The sequence below is a fragment of the Lycium barbarum genome, chromosome 12, assembly GCF_019175385.1.
Source record: "Lycium barbarum isolate Lr01 chromosome 12, ASM1917538v2, whole genome shotgun sequence".
Taxonomy (NCBI): domain Eukaryota; kingdom Viridiplantae; phylum Streptophyta; class Magnoliopsida; order Solanales; family Solanaceae; genus Lycium; species Lycium barbarum.
The window spans coordinates 94311227-94332427 of record NC_083348.1 but is presented as its reverse complement, the minus strand read 5'-3'; the positions used below and the strand labels follow the sequence as shown (position 1 = coordinate 94332427).

General features: G+C 35.4%; 3 protein-coding genes across 3 annotated transcripts; all 3 read right to left on the bottom strand.

Annotated features, from left to right (window-relative positions):
* Window positions 1-395: 395 nt before the first annotated feature.
* LOC132622417 (elongator complex protein 5) lies at window positions 396-6127 on the bottom strand. The gene is made up of 9 exons (XM_060337025.1): window positions 5809-6127; window positions 5629-5721; window positions 5361-5527; window positions 5204-5250; window positions 3068-3137; window positions 1705-1931; window positions 1463-1552; window positions 1229-1304; window positions 396-1072 (listed from the first exon to the last, which is right to left on the bottom strand). Exons 1-9 carry the CDS (start codon window positions 5973-5975, stop codon window positions 879-881), a joined length of 1131 nt encoding a protein of 376 aa, XP_060193008.1. The 5' UTR covers window positions 5976-6127; the 3' UTR covers window positions 396-878.
* A 5080-nt stretch (window positions 6128-11207) lies between these two features.
* Window positions 11208-13516, bottom strand: LOC132624670 (uncharacterized). The gene is made up of 4 exons (XM_060339412.1): window positions 13361-13516; window positions 12912-13273; window positions 11799-12353; window positions 11208-11723 (listed from the first exon to the last, which is right to left on the bottom strand). Exons 2-4 carry the CDS (start codon window positions 13170-13172, stop codon window positions 11208-11210), a joined length of 1332 nt encoding a protein of 443 aa, XP_060195395.1. The 5' UTR covers window positions 13173-13273; window positions 13361-13516.
* On the bottom strand, window positions 13196-14141 carry LOC132624668 (uncharacterized). Its single transcript, XM_060339411.1, has 3 exons — window positions 13640-14141; window positions 13361-13506; window positions 13196-13273 (listed from the first exon to the last, which is right to left on the bottom strand). Exons 1-3 carry the CDS (start codon window positions 14139-14141, stop codon window positions 13196-13198), a joined length of 726 nt encoding a protein of 241 aa, XP_060195394.1.
* Window positions 14142-21201: the final 7060 nt, after the last annotated feature.

Here is a 21201-nt window from a genome sequence, read left to right as displayed (position 1 = left end):
CCCCGGTGCCGATAATTTCTCGTTTTAGCATCTGAAACGAACACAATTGAGGGTTTATATTCCAAATTGGTTCAACAAAGGACTGAAACTATGCACCCTCATTCTAACAATAATATTCTAGACGACATATGCATCAAGGAACTTCAATAGAGAAATACTTACATTACTCCAAGATCAATGTTCCACTTCACTTACCAAGACTTGAACCAGGTAACAACTGAGATTTTGTCATATCCTTGTTCAGATTTAGAGAATTACAACTTAAAGAAATTTCGATGGAAGTTCCCAATATCTCTACTTTGTTTTCAGAAAGCGAATCAACCACTGTCAGATTTAGCTCCTACTCTGGACAAATAGATCCTTTAATGTGCAATAAGACAAGCAACTGCGCGATGAAGTAGCACACGCCCAAACTTCGGGTAACATATGTAACAAACTAATGTATGGTCAAGTCATACAAGTTACAAAGCTGTTAGACAATCATAGATAAGCAAAATTATCCCGTTGTAATCCCACCAGTAATCCAGTCAGAAAACCCCCAAAGAAACTAACCACCTTACAACTGGTTTGATTCATTCTACTCCAACCCCTTGTACCCTTATACGAGTGGTCAAAGGTACTTAAAGATAAGTTGCACTAGTTTGGTATCAACTAAACCTCCTACTTAGCTGGACATGCCAGTCAACCTATAAACTTAGTGAGGTCAAGAATATTCCATTGAACCGATATGTATAAGTATATTACCAGGAAAATATTTGGGACATGGACTTGGTGATGCCAGCCTGACCTTTTGACATAATTTAGATTGTAAATTGGTTGCAAAGAGCCTTCATCTTATAAATCTGGTATACGGATGTTTGAAAAGTGATGATACACAATCATATGTCCAAATCATCATCAGGATCCTCATCTGAATCTGGCATCTCATCATCTGAATCCCGAAAATATATTATTTCACCCCTCCCAGAATCCTCCGTTGTTTGCGGTTTCTCAACTGAAGCTTGTTTCTCCTCAGCTTCACTTCCATTAAGGGATTTGCGACCATCATAGATTTGAATGGGTTTACCAGTTCCTGAAGAGGCAAAACAACAATTTTTACTTCCAAACTGAAAGACAAACAAGTGAAAGGAATGAGAAAGTATGTTTCTGCACTGAGTTTTCATTTTATCTTCAGAGCAGACGACGAAATATACTATGATCACAAACTAAACTCGAGGTCCATGCATACCTTGGTGTTCAAATGGGAGTACGACTTTCTCCCTGTCCAATCTCTCCTTCTCTGACAGCTCTAAATTGAATTGCACCTATCACAAAAATTAGTTTTGACATAAATGTAAAATGATCCGACTTCCAATTCCTCCAAAAATCAGTGCATGTATCACAAGCTGTATGCTTGCACCATTCAAGGAAAGGGGAAGAAACTAGTACTTCTACATTAGGTTTGAACAGCAAAATAACTCACCTTAGGAACAAGACTCTGGGCAGTGAGTCCATCGACAGAGGAAACTTCTGTAAATTTGATGCCTGATCCCTCAACATAAAGTTCTTCCCTCTAAGAATAGATTTTTAACAGTGTAAGATAAAGTGTCTCTGCTCTCTTAATTTGCAATGGAATAATAACGTTTCCTTTTTCTCCTATTCTTCTTTTATTTTTATTTTTTTATTTTTTATGGGTCGGATGGGGGAGGGGTTGAGGAGGTTTACCATCACTCTGACACGTCCATTTCTGCGTTTAAAGCGTACATGAAACTTCCCTCTTTTAAGGCACTGTTCCACCATCAGGAGGTCCTCTGAGGTGCTTCTCTGTCCATTTGTTCTTTGAACTATTGGTTCCACCTCCGCATGCATAGTGGACAAATATTCAAGAGTTGCAGCCACCTTGGCCTCATGAAGGTCCACATGCAACAAGCAAAATATGCATGACACCTGGTCTGCAAGCAAAATAAAATAGTTTAGGCAACTTGTCGTGATGCAAACAAGAACAAGCCAAGACTAAATTGGTTGCCAAAACTACAAAAATCGCATTTTTTTTGACAAATTCTTCATTCTCAAATTTCTCCCTCCTTTAATTTTTAGAAATTTTGCCGCGTGCAATTTTTTAGTCAAGACAAGCATTTCCACGTTACCCAACACCTTTCAAATAGGAGATCAAGGAGAGCAATTGATAGTTTGAAATCTAACCTTCGAAAAATGTTCATCCTTATCTAATTCCAAAAGTTACTAAGTGAATGATGAATAAAAGGATTAGCCTTTGTAAGACTTTGGTTTTCTGATTTCTTAGTGCAGACAGTAACATCAAAAAGACTCCGAGAATCGAACTGATGAGAACCTTAAGCCTGTCTCAAAGATCAGCTAATACAAATGAACCAACTACATTAAATGCACCTTAAAAGAAAAAAGAGTTCTTAGGCAAACGATAACAAAGCTTCTTCAACCAATGTGTCTTTTCCAGACAGAAGCTACTGGACACTGTATTGATACCAAGTAAATCTGTTAGCTACGAATTGCAATACAAAGGAATGATCATATGCAAACTACATTCAGCAGTTCAATGGCTGCTGCCACCTGGCAATTCAGATTCCATTTGGGCTCTGTTTGACAGCATTAGCAAAGCTTGTGGAATTCTCTTTTCAACTTTCTAAATGTGTTATACATCATGCTTATGCCAGGTAAACAAGAATAATCGATCATATGTTTCCATGAAACATCCAGACAAAGCAGGCAGTGATAAATAACAAATTACAATTTGCTATAGATAGCAGGGGCACCACATAGAAATCAGAACAAAGTTATGAAGGCAGCATGACATCTCCTAAAACTTACCATGACAACTGCATACATCTAGCATAAGGAAAATTTTGGTGCCCAAATCTGGGAGATGCAGATATCATGAGTTTGCAAGCAGGAATATCTAGTAGTTTAGGTTAATCTATAATTATGGCCGGGAGCTTATAAAAAATGGAAGCAAATAGCAAATCTTGATTTCATAGCCAGTCGGCCAAACATTTGCACCACATTTTTCATTAATAAGCTACAACACATGATGGCCAAAAACAACTGTGCCTACCATGACTGCGAAGATGACTTAAGATTCTTGCAACAGAAGGTAGAGATGAATGTCTCAAGATCTCACTTACCTGGAAAAAGAATTAAAAAGTTAATATGATGGTGTTAAGAGAAATGGTGGAAGCAGAGAAGGGAGAGATTTGTTGTTTCAAATGAAAATATGAAAATGTTCAAACTGATATCAACAAACTTCTGAGGATTAAAAAGTTATGCATGTCCAAATCTTAACGCAGAATGCAGTTAGCCTCTTCCAACAACTGAAACTTAAAGTAGTTCGCTTCTTCATTATATTATCATTGCATTCAAATTAAATCTGCCTTAGTATCTATTTGTAATGATAAAACATTTAACTAGTTGATTCACTGCTATAAGCAATCAACTAAAGCTTTAGTATTTCTAAAGTGAGTAATTTTAGAGTTAATACTTAAGTCCAGCTTTAAGTGGTCAGTTTTTTTCTTTTATTTTGTTTTATTTCTTCACCTTTTGGTGACGAAGAAATTTTGCATTAGCATTCAGATGAAACATCAGAACATCATTTTACCCATAAAAAAAGGAGCATACTTCTACCTAACGAATAAAGTAAGTTATAGCCAATAAATACTACCAAAAAGCATCTCAAAATGTACTTGTACCTAAAATTGTCGATCTAGATACACTGCCTCCACTCAACCATTCTCAAGAGAAAATATTAAGTACCATTTTGGAGCTTATAAACTGATCTAAGATGAAAATGAAATATATCAGCTTTCCTTTGAGAAGTTAATCAGACAAAGTAAGACTGGTAAATCAAAGACTTCATCATGCTCAAGTAAATGGATTACTATGGCGCAGTGAAGCTCCAAAAGCAGGTGCACCTGCCATGGACCATTGCATTCTAAACAGACTTCAGTTTCACAGAGCTAGTGGTATTATTTTGAGTGAAATTCAGTTTCACAGAGCTAGTGGTATTATTTTGAGTGAATAAAGTATTATCTAGAAATGTGAAGTCCAGGTCCTACATAAATTATGCTTCACCTCCTATTTGGTGAAGACAAGTAAATAAACTTAAAAGAAGTGAGAAAATAGAACACCATATTACAGTGAGGTATGACCATATAAATGCCTTCATCAATATAAATCAGTTTCTGCACAAACTCATTGTAAAATATCTCAATACGACAAACTGAAACAGTTCTTCTGAGTAAAAACAGCATGGTTCATTTAAGTAATTACGCAACTACTTAGGAACCACACCTTATTTACTTTCCATATGGTGAATAGTTAAATCAAGAATGATAAAACTAGAATTCTCTAAAAACAGCATGGTTCGTTTAAATAATTATGCAACTATTTAGGAACCAGACCTTATTTACTTCCCCTATGGTGAATAGTTGAATCAAGAATGATAAAACTAGAATTCTCTGAACCTAATCGAGGTCTATATTAAGAAAGTTGACTAAGCAACTGCTGTTCGACTGCATATACAGAAGATTTTACTGTTGTGGCCAACTAGACGCGACAATCAGTTATATTTTCCATAACTTGATACATTGTTGAACTCAAACTTATTATGCTAGAAAAGTTCTATGGTTGCATTGAGCATCACTCCCAATGCATATCTCCGAGTAGATCAGTTCGTGGAGATGATAAGAGCTGTCAACTAATGGATGGTATAGCCACTAATGCAAATCTAGGCACGGCGGATTGTAATAAAACAAAATAATAGCTCTGATTCAGTACTGGATGTATCAAAGTAGTTAAAGTAAGAAACTAGAGAAGTTTCCTCACATAAAACGACTCATTACTGAGTGTGGATTCACTAAGGGACAGGAGAACTTTCATGACTTGTAAATGGAAAGCATTGCAGAAAACTAAACTAAGAAATATCTAGGAAGTTTCCTCAACAAACGTGCAAACAGTTCTAGCTGTCATAGACAGCAGGACCACTAACGTACTGACAAAATGGAAGGTACATTGTACATTAAGGCTGCTGATTGTCATATTTTCTAGTGATCACTCTAGACATCTTCGCAACAAACTATAATATCCAGATGTGAAATTCAAACCAAACATTCCAAATCAATGAAGAAACTAGTTAACACATAAGCAACATCCACTCTCAGCTCACAGAATCAAAAATGACATTAAGTACCATTACCGAGTCTATTGCAACTGCAAATCTCCCTTTTCCCTCTTCAACAATCTCTGCAACAATTGCAACAAAAAAGATCAATTTGAATTTTACTCAAACACAACGAAACTTTTATCCTTAACCTTGCAACTATCCAAATTAACAAAAAATCTCAAAGCCTTACCTTTTCCAAGTTCAACAATCGAAGACAAAACCTTGTCCAATTCTTTCAAGTTCTTACATAAACTAGTTTTCAGAACGCTCTCTTCATACGGATTTCTTAAAGTTCCTCTCTCCATCAACTTATTTTTCCATCCAAGTGGATCCGAATAGCAATCTAAAACTCTTATCCTGATTTGCGAGCAAAATTCAGTACATAAAAAAAAATAAAAAAATCACGAATTTTATTCTCATAATTAAAAATCACACACTAAAAGAAGTTAGTTTCTAACCATTTACTTGATGAAGAAACGTCGAAACCTTTATTTTTCAACACCTCAACATAGAACGATGGAGGCCGAGATAATGCAACTAGCACAACACCTCTGTATAAACAATCAATCAACGAAATTATCACATAAAAAGTTTGTTAATGATTAGTAATAAATTTGGTGAAGAAGAAGTGAACTGACCGAGATTGTGATTTACCGGCGAGAATGTTGGAAGTGAGCTGTGTAAGCACGTGATTGAAGACGAAGGAACCGAGAGGTGTATGGATAGTATCCTTTATAGTAAGAGCAGGAGCGTGTTCTCCTTCGAATGCTCCGTCACGGAGAGCTCTGCTTATTGTTTCCGCCATTGTTGAGAGCTGCGAATTCTGAAACCCTGGGTTTGAACAAGTTTGGTTTGCTTATTTTGGCCCCTTAGGTTTTGATGCTATTCACTTAGACACCCTGTCATTTTTTCTTATTCCTCCAACACGACTTAGTCATCACAACCTTGCAAATTAAAGTTCGCTTGTCTTTTCTCTGTTTTGTTTTGGATAAAGAAGAAAGTAAAATATACACATAATACATAAATAGACACTTAAATTTAGTTTCAGCTGATAAGTATGCTCTTTAATTTTAGATGTGCACAAGTAGACACCTCAACTTGTAAAAAGTCGAACACATAAACACAAATGCTGACATGGCACGTTAGTGCCACATCAATGTCACATCAACATTTGTGTTTACGTGTTCAATTTTATACAAGTTGATGTGTCTACTTGTACACACTCAAAGTTAGAGGACATACTTGCCAGTTGAGGCAAAATTTAAGGACCTGCTTATGTGTTCTGCCTAAAATATATAAGTTACAGAAAGAAGATTTTATAAATTTTCAAAAAAAAAAGATAGGTTTCACTTTTCTCAATTTAAATTCAAAAAACAAAAAAAAAATGAATAGAAATTGAATATTATGAATCGGTTAAATTGAATATTATGAATCGGTTAAGTTTTTGATTAAAATCGAACAATGCATGTTTTTTAGCAATTAATCATGCAGCTTTCGTGAGTTGATAGTTCATTTATCCCTCATAAACTACTATTAAAATCATATATATATATATATATATATATATATATATATATATATATATATATATAAAGGCCCGCTGATGTGACATCACAGAATCACAGGATTTGTATTTATCTATTTTCTCAAATTTTTAGATTTTTCTTTGCATTTTAATACGCTTAAATGAAAGAGAAACTCAACACTAAGCCCGTCAACCGGTTTGAACCGGACCGGACCGGTAACCTGTTAATAAACCGGCCAGTTTCTGGTTTAAAAACCGGAACCGGCCACCCGTTCCGGTTTACCGGTTTTAAAATGGAAACCGGACCGGTCCGGTTCGAAACTGTCCAAAACCTCTTTTTTTTGTTTTTGTTTTTTGTATAGTGTATATATATTATAATATTTATTAATATATTGTAGGTATATTTACATATGTTATACAAGTTTATAAGTAAAGTTTATATATTTACTGACTAACAGCAATATATATATATATATATATATATATATATATATATATATATATATATATATATATATATATATATATATATATATATATATATATGTTTAAGTTATATGTATACTTATAACTTATATATTATAACTTAAGTTATTTATAGCTTAAGTTTTTTCTAAGTTTATGAATTCGTATTTTATAAATTAAGTATATTTATATTATAAATATATTCTTAGTATATTTTAGTTATTTTTCAAGTACATAACTTTCTAGTTTTTAATTTAAGTAGATGTATATTATAAGTATATTCTTAGTATATTTTAGGTATATGCCTAACGTAATATAAGTAAAAATATGAACACAAGTAAGTAGAAGAAAGCTCAATGAGCCATATCTTTTATTCATTCATGGATAACATTTATTTGCAAGTTGTAGTTTTTTTTAACTTGCAAATAATACATGAGTTACAAAGAAACAGTAGAATAATAAAATCACCAATTGTCAATCATTTGGTTAATTTCCCCCATATCATATTCGGTCATGCAGATATCTTCAAAGTCTTCCATTTGGGCCGCTCCACTTGCTATCAAATCTTCAATCTCTTCCTCTTCGCCTTCCACCGCTTCTAAATTTTGGTTGTCGCTCCGATCTAATCCAATCGCGAATGCACACTAGTACTTGCAAGCTAAAATCGGATAATGAGTGTCTCTGGTCTCCAATTTATTTTCTTCCTTGGCTAAATGCACTCTCCGAAGCCACGGTTGATATTTGACCCGTAAGGATATCTCGAGTCATTCTTGAAAGTATCGGATGACTCGCCTTGTATTTCTTCCACCATGCTAAGATGTCCAAATCATCTAGTTGGTTGATATCCACATTTGGCTGCATCAAATAAAAGTGATATTCATCAAAGTTTGCATTATGAGCAGGAGTTGGATGTAAATGTAAAACTTTTAAATGCGATAAACCCGATAAGCCCTTTTTGCTACTCTGAGCAGTAGTAGGCCATGGAGCAACGGGTGTAGCATTTTCTTCCAAATTAGAAAAATGACTAAAAACTTTTCTAAACTAGGCATTAATAGCGAGCTCGACTTCAGCTAAAGATGGTTCAACTCTCTCTTCAATTTCTAAAAATGTATAAATTTGATTAACCAATGCTCTAGTATAAGACATTTTTAAACAAGGATTTAAAAGAGAACCCAATATAAATAAAGTTGGGATGGGAAAAAAATACTTCTTAAAGTTTGTTGCCATATTAAAAATAGCTGCTTGATAACCGGATTTATTTTTATACTCTTGTAAAACTCTAGCTATTTCGGCTAAGTAAGCTATAATTCCGGTTACTGTGGGATAGAATTGTCTAGAAAAAGCAAGAGTTGCATTATAAATTTTTTGTAAGAGTTCAACACATTCCTTAACATCTTCCCAATCCGTAATATTTAACCAATCATCATTATTAAAACGGAAAGGGCCTAAAATACCCTCGAACTATTAAAAATGGTGCAAAAATACCCTTCATCCACCTTTCAGCCTCCAAATACCCTTACCATCCACCTATTGGGTCTAAAATACCCTTATTGCTAACAGAAGCTTTTCATTAAACACGTGGCAATTTTTTATTGGTTGGCTTATAAAATTAATTAAACTAATTATCTTTTACAATATTGACCGGATAACCCAAGTGCCCCCCCCCCCCCAAACCCCCAACCCGACCCGCCCCTTTCCATTTAATAGAAAACAAAACCCTTCAACCCATTTCATAGAAAACGAACAGCCGCTACCTTCTTCTTTGTGTTCTTATTAGGGTTTTTAGAATTATTCAATTTTCTTGTTAGTTTCTACAGACGTTTGGTGTTTTAAATTTCCATTCACTGTGAAGATTGCAAAAGGAAAGTCAAGAAAATTCTACAAGTACCAGGTATTTTTACAACCCTTCTCAAATATATACCCTCTTCTTTCATTTAATTTCTAGTCGTGAGCTTCATGACGTGGTGTAGTTAATTTCTGGCCGTGAGCTTGTACAGTGAGCCGTGAGCTGGGTTAATTTCTGGTGTAATTAATTTCTGTCCATGAGCTTGTACAGTGAGCCGTGAGCTGGGTTAATTTTTGGTGTAGTTAATTTCTAGCCGTGAGCTTCATTTAATTATTATCTTTTGAAATTTCTGTATTTGGTTAAAAGTTTTAAATTTTCATGTTAAATGTGAGTCTTGAAAACTTAATTTTGTTTCCTTTTTTAGGAGTGTATGCCATAGAAGCAGTTCAATCTTTACTCACAAGACTACACAAGTCCAGTCTCGAACAAGTTCTCTCTATTAAAATGTCAAGCACATCCTCGTTTGTTTCTTCTCCTCAACAAGTTTAGTCTCGAACTTGTAAGTGTGGATTGATTGCAAGATATTTTACTGCTACGACTCCTGAGAATGGTGGACGTCGATTCTACTAATGTCGTCTTCCTGCGTCAAAGTCATGCGGTTATTGGGATTGGATTGATGATAAACTGCCACCTCATGTGTCTACGATGATCCATAACCAAAAAGTTGAATTGGATTTAATTCGGAAGGAAAGAAATCATTTGAAGAAGATCGTGGAGGGTATGGGTGGTATTGAAAGCCAAGAACCCAACAAAGTATCCAACGTCGATTCAGAGTTGAAGAATATGGATGCTACTGAAATTTCTGATTTGAAGAAAGTTTCTACGTTGGGGGATAAGGTGTCAATGTTGGAGTTGAAGAGTGGTCTCGAAAGTTCAAATTTGAAGAAAGTGGAAACCTTGGAGTTGAAAGTTCACAAATTGATAAGCTTGCTTCTAATGTCTTGGGCTGTTATTGTTGGTTTTGTAATTGCCAAGATAATGTAGTGTAATTGTATTTTGTTGTAACTGCCAACAAAATGCAGAATTGTAGTGTCTTTCTTTGTTTTTGTTTTGGGTTGGTTAGGTTAGTTTTTGTGAGTTGGTTTTGATGTCCACTAAATTTGTTGTGGACATCAATTGTTGTTGTGTTGGTATTTTGGTGAGTAATGAAGAATTTCTGCATTTGCTCAGAACTTGTACAAGCTGTTGATGCATTATTAAGGGTTATTTGTCGGAAAAGGTATTTTTCCAATTTGCTTCAATTGGTGTGGTCTATCAAGGATGAAGTGCTTATAGGAGTTCTTGATTTGATCATATGAGTTCTAAACTTCTATCAAATTTTCATGCTTTATGACACTAAATTAGCTTCTAAACCCTTATGTTATGACAATCATGGTGTTTTAATAAGTAAACTGATAGATTTTCACTCTTCGTAGATCTAGTTTGCAAGGGATATCCCTAATATTAACTTTGGTGCTATATGGACGATCAACTGTGACCTGCAATTATCTTCTACTATCTCAAATGCTATTATGCAGCAGTTAAGTGCTTGTGTGTGTACGTAGTTTGCTGTAAATGTAAAAAGTTTGCAGCAATGGCTGAAAGTATGTCTCATAAACTGATCAATCTGAGATTGTGGTGGCTGATCCATACCAACCAATGCTACTGAAATTTTCTCAGTTCTGTTCACGCCATTTCCAAAAATCAATACACCACTTGCTTTATTCACCAATATAAATTGCAGTGGCTGAAAATTGTTAGCATTTCCGGCTTTGCACTTCCAAATAAATGGGCCTTTGCTTTCAAGTTTCAACCCAAATAATCATTCATATTAAAAGATAGTCTATGCACGCATCCAAAAACATTTTTTTTACTAGAAAAAATGGCATTTGCACTTGATAAATAAGTTTACTTGAGTTCAACAAAATGGCAGACATATTCAACAACAAGGTTTAAACAACATTTTCATTCTAGAAGACAAACCAAATAACTAACAATGGCATTGTCATATATTTTTCAAAATGTTCGACAAGACTACTACATTGACATACATGGAAACCCACAAAAACTAAGCACCCAAAAACTTTTGAAGTGAATCAATACAACCACTTCTAAGACTGATTCACAACAAAAAAATAGCAAAATATGACGTTTAATTGTGCCATTAAATAACATTGAAAAACATAAAAACAAACAACTACTTGAACCAAGTCACTTATGCCCTAATGCTTGCCCCTCTTTGCCTTCAACTTCCCAATTTTGTTCTCCTTTGCTACTTCCAACTGATTTGATGTCACACATGGTTCACCTCTCCAACCCAACTTTCTTGGTGAGTATGGCAGATTAGTAGGCCTACTCACACCATTCTCATCTCCCATGAAGCCAATTTTCCTTGAACCAGTTGGTGGTTGATGCATCTTTTTGCATTGAAGCCTAGTTTTAGCTTCAGATATCACTTTAGGCCTAAGAATAGGCTGCTCATCTTCATCATCAATTTCGGCATCATCATCTTCATCAACAAGTGCTCTTAAAGGTGTGTTGTTTGAAGTTGAAGTAGCTTTGGCTTTGGATTTTCTCTTTGATTTTAAAGGTCCAAGACCTTCAGAGATTGGTTGGCTATTATGTTGACCGGAAGAGGCATTAAAGCCAGAGTTGGGCATGAAACTGATTTCAGAATCTTGACTGGCTTGGGGTGCTGACAAGGGCACATCTTGGACTGTTTGTGCACCTCTTTGAAGCTACAAATATTGTCAAGTTAGACATTTAAATAGGATAGTGTAAACATTGAATAATTAAAGGAAAAAAAAAATTACCAGAGGGCATCTTCTTTTGTTGTGGTCTGTTGCACCACAATGCCCGCATGTCATTTTCAGACCTTTTCTTGAATTCTTCCACAGCCCCTCCCTCATCCTTGCCTCATTTTTTTCCCTTGCTATCTTAATCTTTGGTCTGCCAACCATTTGACGTATTTGTGGTGGCTCCATAGCATGAGATGGATCAACTTTCCAGAATTTGTCACCTCTAACAGGTTGTATCTTATGCATGTACACCAACATGTAAGCCTCTTTTGAATACCACCAATGCATCTCATTAAGTGGTTCTTGTTTGTCATGAAGTAAAACTTTAATGACATGAGGACATGGAATTCCTATCAAGTCCCATGTCCTACATGTACACTTCTTCCTAAGTAGATCCACAACATGCTTATCAGAACCCTCAACCACCTCATACCCTAAGACTCCATTACCTTGAACTTGACAGCCTTGTGCAATGATTCTGAAATCATTATAAAAATCCATGGCATATGGGCTGAAATCTCCAGTCCAAGTTCTTGCTTCATCTTCAAGATCTTTCAATCTAGTCATCACCTATTTATAACATTCAAAATAAATGAGACATAGTAGTACTTAAAAGGAAAGCCATGAAAAGTGAAAATCTTTAGACAGGCATTGTTTTCATATTATATCAAATACAATTTTTCTGACTATTCACTTTTGTAGTATGGGATCTTGTAACTATATTTTTTCATATTGGAAACATTTATCAATATATCACAGCAATGACTACTGATTCCTTATTTAGAAGTAATCCATCGACAGTATAACAGTTCTAATACAGCAACTGCAGCAACTACACGTACTGCAGCAACTGAAAAATACACGTACTGCAGCAACTAATCAAAGACTACTTATAAAAAATACACGTACTGCAGCAACTACAGCAACTAAGCACAACTGGAAAAAAAAATGAGATCTGAAAAAAAAGCCAACTGCAATAACTGGAAAAAAAAAAACAGAGAAAGAAACAACCAGGTGCTTAGAAGCTGACCAGTGACTGAACTATTACAATGATACCTTTCGTAGAACTGCCTAGAATCAGGAAATAGCATAAAGATTAACAAAGCCTTTATATTCAAAGAGATATACCTTTATTCTAATATCTTCCAACATCTTGATTATTGGTTTGTTCCTTGCTTCTAGAATCCATTTGTTGAAAGACTCAGTAAAATTGTTTTCAACTGAGAAGTTCTTGCGGACCGTGTCAAAATAGGCCCTGCACCAGTGATCTGCTGGGTACCACAACAGATCTTTGACAGCTTGTTCGGACACAACACCCATGGAATTCAATTGATCATGGAATTCTTCTTCATATGTGCTCCAAGCAGACCACCATATTAGCTTCTTCATTTCTATACCCTCCACATCTTGCTCTAATTGGCTTCAATGTGCCTTACACACCATCTGTGGTGTGCTTTGGGAAGCACATGAGTAACAGCATCAATCAATCCCTATAAGAATCATTAGCGCAACAAGTTAAAGTACATCATCTATACAAAATAGAAAAACATAAAATAATAATACAGGAAAACAAATACCTTTTGCATATCAGACATTAGTGTCAATCCTTCACCATCTGCCAGCTCTAAAGAATTTCTCAACAACTGAATGAACCATTTCCAAGTTCTGGATGTTTCTCTATCCACTACTGCCCAAGCTAGAGGATAAAAGTGCTTTTGTGAATCTTGACCAAGGGCAACCAATAAAATTCCCTTTCAAAAATGTGTCATCCAACACTATAAATGGCCTCAAACCTCCTCTCCAACCACTTTTCAAAGCTTGGAAGCACATATACATTCTCAGAAATCTTCTTTTACCTTGTTCAAGAGCCTCTTTAGATATATTTATCACCACATTAGTACCAGGATTGCTATCCCTCAATTCTTGAGCATAAGCCTCCAACCTATTGAAATCATCAAGGTAGCTACCCTCCAATTTCTCTAAAATAAGCCTCTTAACCCTTTTCATCTTTGAAGCACTAATATTAAGTGAAAATTGAACATCCAAATCCTGCCTCATATCTTTCACCTTGTACTTAGGATTATTCTGCACTTTGTTCTTGAAGTAATGTGCTAAAGCTTGTTGAGTAGCTCTTCTATTCTTAAATGTTGGCTGACAATTATGTTCTAAATGCAAGGTCTTAATCTTAAATCCCTGATTTTTGTTATCTTCAGAAATCAAACACACAAAAGGACAACCACTATCACACTTATATCTAACTCTATGACTGTCACTATGATCAACTTTAAGTCCTTTCTTATTAGAAACTGCGTAATAGCTCACAACTCTTTTAGCTTCATCAAGATCCTTAAAACTCATACCCTTTTCCAACACTAAAAACCTGTCTAGTTTCTCATTCACTTCCCTATTCTTTTTTCCTTTCTAAAAATTTCCAATTCTTCACTGTCATAGTCACTAGGAACTGGTTCATTATCATCATCCTCTTCCTCACCCGACTCACAATCAGTTCCTACATCTACTGATACAAAGCATGGTTCTTTATAATAAATGATGTTGGGAGCTGAAACATTATCTTCACTTTCATCTACAGCAAAGAATTGCAGCACACAAAACTCACTAGACAGAGAAGATTGAAGTGCTCTAATGCCTGCATCACTCTCAACCAAAAAATATCTCCCAAAGAGCCCTGTGACCAGCAGCTGTTTTACCACTCTAAAACCTAATTTTTTAGTGTATTCATTACATATATCTATGTAAGACAACAAGTCTGGATCATATCCCTCCCCCACATGGTTCTGTTTTTTTTATGTAGACAACTTGAGGATGCAGGACCCACTTGCCTCCATAATTAAATACTAAATCAACCTTGTCAAACATCCTTCAAGAAAAGCACATGGCAAACATAAAATAAAGGGAAAGAGACCCGTTAGAAACATTAAAGAAAGGGGAATAGAAAGCTGAATAGGAAATAGGGAATCTACCAATATTTATGTGAAGACAAGGATAAGGGAAGAGGGACCACATGCTTTAAAAAAACAGCATACACAGACAAAAGCATTGAATAAAGTAGCAAAAACAAACAAATATTGAGCTATGCATTAAAAAAAATTACACCATTCATAAATACACCCAACAGATACACATATACACAATACAAAAACAGGAAAAAAAAAAAGGAATGAAGAGGAAAAAGCATATAAAGTGGTCTGACCAACAAAAGATTCCAACTTGACACAACAATCAACAAAATATTCCAACTTGAAACAATAATTAAAAAATTCTTAACTTGTGACACTTCATATAGTGCAATGGAGTAACAACAACAAAAAAATTGACTAAAAAAAGCATATAACACATGGAAGCTCAGCAAAAATGACAACATACATCAAATCTCGCACAAAATAAACAAAATTTTAAACCTTAACTTAAAATAAATAAGTAATAAGCAGCAAAATCTTACTTTAAAAGGCGGAACAGAACTTGTACAATCCAAATCTTCACCCAACGAACTTATTCACGCAGAAAATAGGGACCTTTTGACCAGAAATTGGTTTAAATTTTCTAAGGTTTTCGAAGTAGCAGCGCTGAATTTTTTTCTTTTAATGAAATGGGTCCAATTCATTTTCTATGAAATGGGTTGAAGGGTTTTGTTTTCTATTAAATGGAAAGGGGGCGGGTCGGGTTGGGGGTTGGGGGGGAACTTGGGTTATCCGGTCAATATTGTAAAAGGTAATTAGTTTAATTAATTTTATAAGCCAACCAATAAAAAATTGCCACGTGTTTAATGAAAAGCTTCTGTTAGCAATAATTGTATTTTAGACCCAATGGGTGGATGGTAAGGGTATTTGGAGGCTGAAAGGTGGATGGAGGGTATTTTTGCATCATTTTCAATAGTTCGAGGGTATTTTAGGCCCTTTTTCCATTATTAAAATTATATTTGTTGTGAACTTGTTGTATGGGAATCCTATACTCATATGCTTGTTGTAGCATAATGTAAGTGTAGTTCCACCTAGTCTCAATTTCTACTTGAATTTTCCTAGGTCTAAGGCTATTTTCCACACAAGAATTCTTAAAATCTCTCAGTCTTCCCCTATTAGCATTACAAAAAAGAAACGCAACCGCATTTCTAACTTTTTGAATAAAATCTTCAAAACACTCAAGACCATCTTTAACAATTAAGTTTAAAATGTGACAACTACATCTCATATGAAAAATATTTTTAGCGGAGGGTTTAATTCCCTTTTTTAAAAGGCCAATCGCCTTTGTATTATTAGAAGTATTATCTAAAGAAATACAAAGTGTTTTTTATAAATGTTAAAAAATCTCATAATAGTAGACATTGAATCAGCTAAAAAATTTCCATCGTGACGACCGTTCCCTTCATCATATAAAAAAGCTATAATTCTTTTTTGCATAACCCAATTATCATCAACCCAATGACATGTAATAACAAAAAAATCTAACTTTTTAAGACTAAGACCCAAATCGGCGGTAAGAGAAACATTACAATTTAAAGAATTAAATACATGGCGCAAATAAAATTTATATTTTTTATACAAATCTATAACATCCGCTCTACACGTACTTCTAGGAATACCCTCAAATAACGGATTATAACAACGTTGAATGTAAGAAACAAACCCCAAACCCGAAGGAAAGGAAAATGGTAAACAATCATAAGCTACCATTTTAGCTATTTCTACACGCTCCTTTTTCTTGTCATACTTAAAATTTTTACCGATTTGTGGGTCTATCGTCATTTGAATACTCCCCACATTTGAGCCCGTTTGCTCTCCCCAAACATCCATGTGTTTCTTTCTCATATGACCATTTAGCGTACCCGTTCCACCATCCTTACTAGTTCCTTGCCTAAAAGCAAACACTTGTCCACATATGTTACATTTAACTGTTTGGCTTTACTTATCCTTAGTCATAAATTTTCAAATTTTAGCGGTTGACTTACGAGTTCTAGGCGGTTTGTCTTGTGTATGTGATTGTGCAGGACCTATATCTCCTATGGGATTTTCGGGGGCTTGTGTTTCATCATCATCAATTTCATTAAAAGTGTCGGTATAATAATGTTGCATTGCCTCATGATCTAAAAGTGGATTATTTCCACCAACATTAATACCTAAATTAGGTGTTTCTTCCACAAATGTTTCCTCATTAAACCCACCCCTAACAATACCACTACTACCGGCACTACGTCTAAATCTCTTCGCCATTATTAAATAGAATTAATTTAAATCACACTCAAATAAATCACAAGAAAATAAATTGCAACAAATTAAATTACTAGAATTAAATTGCGTAAATTAAATTGCGAAAAATAAAGATAGAGTTGGAACAAAGGTACCAAACTGCCGGACTAATTTCCAACAAAGTGAAGGCGGCTAGAATTGCAAATCCACCAAAGCTACTTCGGATTGTTGCAAAATCACCAACTCCGCCAACAATATTATAATTGTAAAATTAATAATTGAAACTATGATAAGACTTTATAATATTTAATTGAGAGAAATTTAAAGTGACTAATTGTTGCAAAGTAACTATAATTGAGAGATTGAGAGAAAGAGAAAAGTGAATTGGTGTGGATTAAAATGAAAATGGAGAGGGGTTTATATAGGGGTGAGGGATGGATTAAAGTGTTAAAAAAAGTGTGGGGGGTTGGGGGGGCCAAAATGGGGGTTTGGAAACGTTTGGCAACGACCATTTTTGCAAATGGACCGTTGGCCAACGGTCCAGCCCACTGTCCAACGGCTACATTTAAAAAAAAAAAAAAAAATTCTGACTGGTTTAACCGGTCCGGTTCCGGTCCCAAAAAAATCAAAATCGGACCGGTATATATTAAACGGTTGACCGGAATGGGTAAACTGGTTCCACCGGTTCCGGTTGACGGGCTTACTCAACACCTTTTGCCGAAAGGTTACTGCTTTAAAACTTATTCCTGAAATGTTGCCACATTACCTCCTTTGCTGAAGCAATTCACTTCTTTCTGTGCATTAGTTTTCTTCTCTCTTTTCTTTTAAGTTCCATTTTCCATACTCATTAAACATATACGTGACTATCTTTTAATTATTCTTTATCCTTTATTTGCTCACTCTTTTATGTGATGGTTTGCATACAGACGCATAATATTCTCTCTGTTAATCTAGCTTAATTCTTGCATTTGTTTTTAGAAATCCAAACACTTGTATTGTGTGATAGAACAAGTGTAGCATAGATTCCACAAACACATGCTAACATTTATTTGGTTGATTTTTAGGTTCTAAAGGTAAAGGTTTATAGCTTGAAATTTAGGCGTTAGGAAAAAGCGTATAAGACAATTGAAGAAGGTGAGATGGAGATGGTCCGGATATAAACTGTATAAAATTAGGCAATTAAATATATCAGATAGTATATTTATTTACATATGTTATCAAAAATTGTTATAAAGGCAAATTAAAAGAAGAAAAAAGAGAGTTTATCTTAGTGATAACTGTGAGAAAAAAAACAGGGTGCTTCCTTTGACGTCCATAAACTGTTCGACAAAATGTTGTACAACTAAACCACGGCTTGAGGAAAGAGTTTTATTTACTCAACAGATGCAGCTATTAATCGTCCGTGATAATTGCGCATCTATTACAACAGAAACTGCATCTTATACATGCTTCTTAATTCAAACTGGTAAACGAAGAAGATCCAAACTATGGGACACTGAAACATATGCATCCTCTTCTTTAAGGCTTGACCACTGGAACTTTTGCTATGGTTTGCTGTTGTGCTTGTTGAGGTTGAAGCAACTAATTGCCTCATGAATTGGTATCTTCTACTGTGTTAGTCTGTTGAACTATAATTCCTAAAATTTTGGAAGGGCTGACTACTCACCATTGTTGTTGAAACCAAGCTCACAGTAGGACGCCTGCAACCTGTTCGATAAATTGTCTGACAGATGATTTCATGCCATTTTCGATATAACTCTCTTCTCACCAAAACCCTAGCATCAACATCATCATTCTATGGCCTCAACGGCCGGCGGCCAGCCACCTCCGGTGGATTTTCAGCCTGCGACTCAACCATCATCACTATTTGGATATGCCACAGCCCTAAAAACATTCGCAAATACCCAAACACCAGAGCCTTTAAACATCAAACCAATTACATATCTACACGGAGAACCCATTGTAATGTGGACGAAGAAAGAATTTGAAATACTATGTGTAAGACAAAAACTTCAATATCCTTTGATTGCAAAATTCTCGTATGGCAGACCAGATATTCATGAACTGAGAAAATGTCTTCCAACTCAATTGGAGATCAAAGGTGAGTGTGTTACTGGACTCCTTGAGGATAGGCATATACTGATTAGATTGTCCTTGCTTGAAGATTATGCTGCTTTGGCATCAAGTGCTTGGGAAATTAAATGCAGAAATAGAATTTTCCCAGTAAGATTTCAAATATGGGATCCATGGTTTAACCCGGAAGAGGAAACTACGATAGCTATTGCATGGATTTCTTTCCCTGGACTACCGACTAATTTGTTCGATAAGGAATCCATGTATTCCCTGGCCAATGCAGTAGGGAAACCATTAGTGATTGACAAGGCCAGGAATAATCAAACGAGACCTAGTTGTGCTAGGGTAAAAGTGGAAGTTGATCTTCTTAAAGAATTACCAAAGAGAGTACAAATAAACTGTTTAGATGAGGAAACCGGGGAAATCAGATCAAAGTGGCAAACTATACAATATGATTACTTGCCAAAATACTGCAGTCATTGTAAACTGCAAGGACACGATATGCAAGGTTGCTGGGTACTACATCCTGAGCACAGACCAAAAAAGGAAGAGCAAAATGACGGAGGAGAAGAAGACAACAACGGAAAACATAAACTCAAAAGGAATAACCAAAACATACAAGAAAATCTTAAAGACAGACCGGGAGAAGAGGGGCAAGCAACCAATCAAAGAGCGGATCAAAGACAGAAACAAAAAGATCAAGCAAATAAACAACCTACAGATCAGAGGCACAAACAAGTGCACAAATATGGGAAACCAATAAATCAAGCATGGAATGTGGTTCAAAATAAAAAAGGGACCAACAAACATAATGCTACAGCTCAGGAGAACAAAGATGCAAGAGATGCAAATAAGACGAATGAACATACAATCAACAATGATAAAAATGAAGGCACAAAAAATAAGTTTGATGCTTTGGTGAATTTAGAGGAGGAACATGAGCTTGAAACAAGCAAAACAATGGTTGGTTCTTTAGAAGCAGTGAAAGAAACAGCAAAACCATGGGTTGAAGCATCATTTGGAAAGCTGCAAGACAAAAACAACACAAATCAGTCACTGGACAAGAAATCAACACATGATACCAGTGAAAAAACACCACACAACAAGGAGAAAAAGGGAAGCAAGGAGATTGTAAACAAGGAAAACCAATGTAATAAGTACGCACAAGAAAAGGACACAGATGAAAATGAGTGCACCAATATTCAGAGTACAAACAACAAAGCCAAAACTCAACAATCCTCAGAAGCAGTGCAGGAATCATTTGAAATACAGGACAATGATAAAATGCAGCCACAAGATATAAATGCAGATAATGTAGAGATGAATGTTGAGAACAAAATCAATGATAAGGAGCTAATTAAGGAACAAAACAGTGACAACTTATCTTCAATTCAACAAGAGGAGATAACAAAGAATAGGGAAGTGCAGCAACTCAATGTCATTCCTGAGAAACCTCCTGATGGGATAGGTATAACAGATGAAACTTATGAGATGGAAGGTGGCACATTAGCAGGAACTCAAACAGGAGAACAACATATTGAAAAGGTTCAAAGTACTAACAAAGGAGAAAACAAAGATAGGGCAACAGGCAGTAATCATCAACAGGAAGGTAAAATTAAGGATAATGAAAGAGAGGTTGCAGACTCAATATCCACCAATGCACCTGAGGAACAATCAGCAGAACCGGGCAAAGTGGATGACATAGGGGATGATGATGAAGTGGAAAAAAGCAGTGAATCAGTCACATTGGCAAACCAAGATATGCGAAATGTCTCTCCTAGACAAACAGAAAAAGCAAAGAGACAAGCAACACAAAATAGAGGAAAAAGTGTACCACCTAAGGCAATAGGTGGTGTGCTAACAAGGAAAGCTTATGCCAAAGGAAACTCTCAATGAATAGCACACTCATTTGGAATATTAGGTCTGTAAACACTCAACAGGCCTTTGAGAGAGTGGTTTTGATGCATAGACAAAATCAATTCAACTATATCGCACTAATGGAACCTTTTCAACATTCACGACACATTGACATGTATAAATTATGGCTGGGAATGGGAACTGCATGGCACAACATTAATGGAAAAATATGGGTCTTTGTACATGAGGATTTTCAGGCGGAGGTTACAAAAGATACTACACAATTA

Bases quoted from the DNA above. Each gene is read 5' to 3' on its own strand.
- LOC132624668 (XM_060339411.1), bottom strand. From the start codon at position 14,141: ATGAGTTTTAAGGATCTTGATGAAGCTAAAAGAGTTGTGAGCTATTAC. The intron at 13,507-13,639 runs GTAAAAGAAGAT...CCCTTGGTCAAG, and splicing joins TAAAGAGGCTCTTGAACAAG to ATTCACAAAAGCACTTTTAT. The intron at 13,274-13,360 runs GTATTTGTTTTC...TGATTCTTATAG, and splicing joins TAATGTCTGATATGCAAAAG to GGATTGATTGATGCTGTTAC.
- LOC132624670 (XM_060339412.1), bottom strand. From the start codon at position 13,172: ATGAAGAAGCTAATATGGTGGTCTGCTTGGAGCACATATGAAGAAGAA. The intron at 12,354-12,911 runs GTATATCTCTTT...TGTTATAAATAG, and splicing joins TGGAAGATATTAGAATAAAG to GTGATGACTAGATTGAAAGA. The intron at 11,724-11,798 runs GTAATTTTTTTT...CAATATTTGTAG, and splicing joins ACAAAAGAAGATGCCCTCTG to CTTCAAAGAGGTGCACAAAC.
- LOC132622417 (XM_060337025.1), bottom strand. From the start codon at position 5,975: ATGGCGGAAACAATAAGCAGAGCTCTCCGTGACGGAGCATTCGAAGGA. The intron at 5,722-5,808 runs GTCAGTTCACTT...TTGTTTATACAG, and splicing joins GCCGGTAAATCACAATCTCG to AGGTGTTGTGCTAGTTGCAT. The intron at 1,305-1,462 runs GTGAGTTATTTT...TTTTTGTGATAG, and splicing joins CCCAGAGTCTTGTTCCTAAG to GTGCAATTCAATTTAGAGCT.